General features: G+C 32.7%; 1 protein-coding gene across 1 annotated transcript; it reads left to right on the forward strand.

The window, feature by feature from the left end:
• Positions 1-40: 40 nt before the first annotated feature.
• Positions 41-2,091, forward strand: LOC112467145 (the record flags this gene model as incomplete). Its single annotated transcript, XM_025035626.1, has 2 exons — positions 41-287; positions 393-2,091. Coding segments are annotated over exons 1-2 (1,861 nt in total), but the record flags the coding sequence as incomplete, so codon positions are not given.
• Between the last annotated feature and the right edge of the window lie 13 nt (positions 2,092-2,104).

Consider the following 2,104-nt stretch of genomic DNA (forward strand, 5'->3'; position numbering starts at 1 on the left):
ACTGGTTAGATTATAATATTAAAATAATTATTGTTGTAAATAGACGGTCATATATATAACCCATTTGATTTATATCGGTTCTTATCTTTCTTACAGTTTTAAATATTAATCAATGATAAATAAATATGGTAAAAAGGTGCGAAGTTTCTGGCTGCCCTGTTAGGCAAGGTAAAGGGTTACGATTATTTTATTTTCCAAAATGTGAAAAGCGACGTTTACTTTGGCAATCTTGGATAAGAGTCAACCGACCTGGATGGAGCCCTAAAACGAATAGCCGCATATGTGAGGTAATTACCTAATTATCTTTATGTCACCATATGACATTCTGCTGTGATATGATTTTACGTTTTGAATAATGTAACATTTCTATTATTTTGTATATTTATTTTCAGTTGCACTTTGCTCCAAATTGTTACGAAAAGCGACAGGATGGGAAGAAAATATTGAAAAATACAGCTATACCCAGTTTGCAAGAAGAGTCATTAGAAAACATTGAAAATGCAGAGCATTTAAAGTCATTACCGGAAAGATTTCAAACTTCTGAAACTAGAGTTTGTTTATCAGATGTAACCAATTTTTTAGAAGCGAAGAAATCAGCTGTTTTACATGATTCAGATTATTTAAATTGTTCAACATCTGCTTCATCAAAGATATTGCCATCTCAAGTGTCTTCTATTACAGACTCTATAGCAGATAAAGAAAATACTGAAAATTCACTTATGTGGTTTGCACATTTGTGCTCACAGTTCGGATCAATTAATAATGTTTCTTCAAGTCATTCTAATTCCTTTTTAAATGAGTCTATGCCAATAGAAGTTACACAGTCGCTCTTATCCTGTCCAGTTAACAATTCTTCTGGTACAGCTGTAGAAAATGACAAAAGTATGATACAGTCTAGCCTAACAGAAAATGTCAGTACTCAAACAAATATATTTGAATGTGATAATGTCAGCACTCAAACAAATACATTTAAATGTGATAATGTCAGTACTCAAACAAATACATTTCAATGTGATAATGTTTCTGTTTCTACTGATAATTCTGTAACAATCATTGAAACATTGAAGAAAGAGATAGTTGAGAAACATAAGAGAATTGAAACCTTTGAAAAGCAGCTTGATATTATCAAAAAAAGTACCGAGAAAGTTTATAAAATGTATTTTGACACTAAACGCAAGTATGCAGCTCATTACAAACAAGTAAAACGCTTGAAAGAAAATAAAAACAAGATTTATACTATTCTTCGCAAGAAGCTGTATCCAGATCAAATAGAAGCTTTAAGAAGAAAATCAAATAATGGATTGAAGTGGAGCTCAGCTACTATAAAAGATGCTCTTGTCTTTAAAATGAAATGGGGAACACAGGGTTATACCGATTTTGTTAAGCACCTTCCTATTTATCCTAGCATTCGAACACTGCAGAGACAGTTATATCATTTAAAATTTAACAGTGGTATTCTACTTGAAGTGTTCGACATGCTAAAATCTGAAGTACCTGGCATGGTCACAGAAGAAAGAGAATGTGTGATGGTTCTTGATGAAATGGCAATAAAACCTGGTGAAGTATTTGATCCATCAATACAAAGAATGATTGGATTCTGCACTTTTCCTACACACTCAGGAATTGCAACAAAAGTTTTAGTCATTTTACTGGCAGGAATTACTCGTCGATGGAAGATCACTGTTGCTTATTATTTTACCGGTACGACAGATTCCGAATGCAAAGCACAAGATGTAAATGCTACGGGAAATGCACTGAAGAAAATCATCCTCAATTTAATTGAAAAGGCAGAAAATATTGGTCTGCGTGTCAACGCAGTGATCAGCGATATGGGCAGTGACAACAAAGCCATGTGGAATGCATTCGGAGTTGGATGTACCAGAAAAAATGTAAAAGCAAACATTATGCATCCTGTTAGACCAACGAACAAATTATATTTCATTCCCGATCCAGTACATCTGTTTAAGAATATTAAAAATATGTTAGAAAGTAATAAAACTATTCGTTTATCTGCAGATATCTGTGCCACTGAAAATTTATCTAATTCTTTAGTAGATATTCAACATATTGAAATATTACTTCATCATGAGAGCAAGCATGAAAT

The sequence above is a fragment of the Temnothorax curvispinosus genome, unplaced genomic scaffold, assembly GCF_003070985.1.
Source record: "Temnothorax curvispinosus isolate PA1 unplaced genomic scaffold, ASM307098v1 QBEX01016936.1, whole genome shotgun sequence".
NCBI classification, from domain to species: Eukaryota; Metazoa; Arthropoda; class Insecta; order Hymenoptera; family Formicidae; genus Temnothorax; species Temnothorax curvispinosus.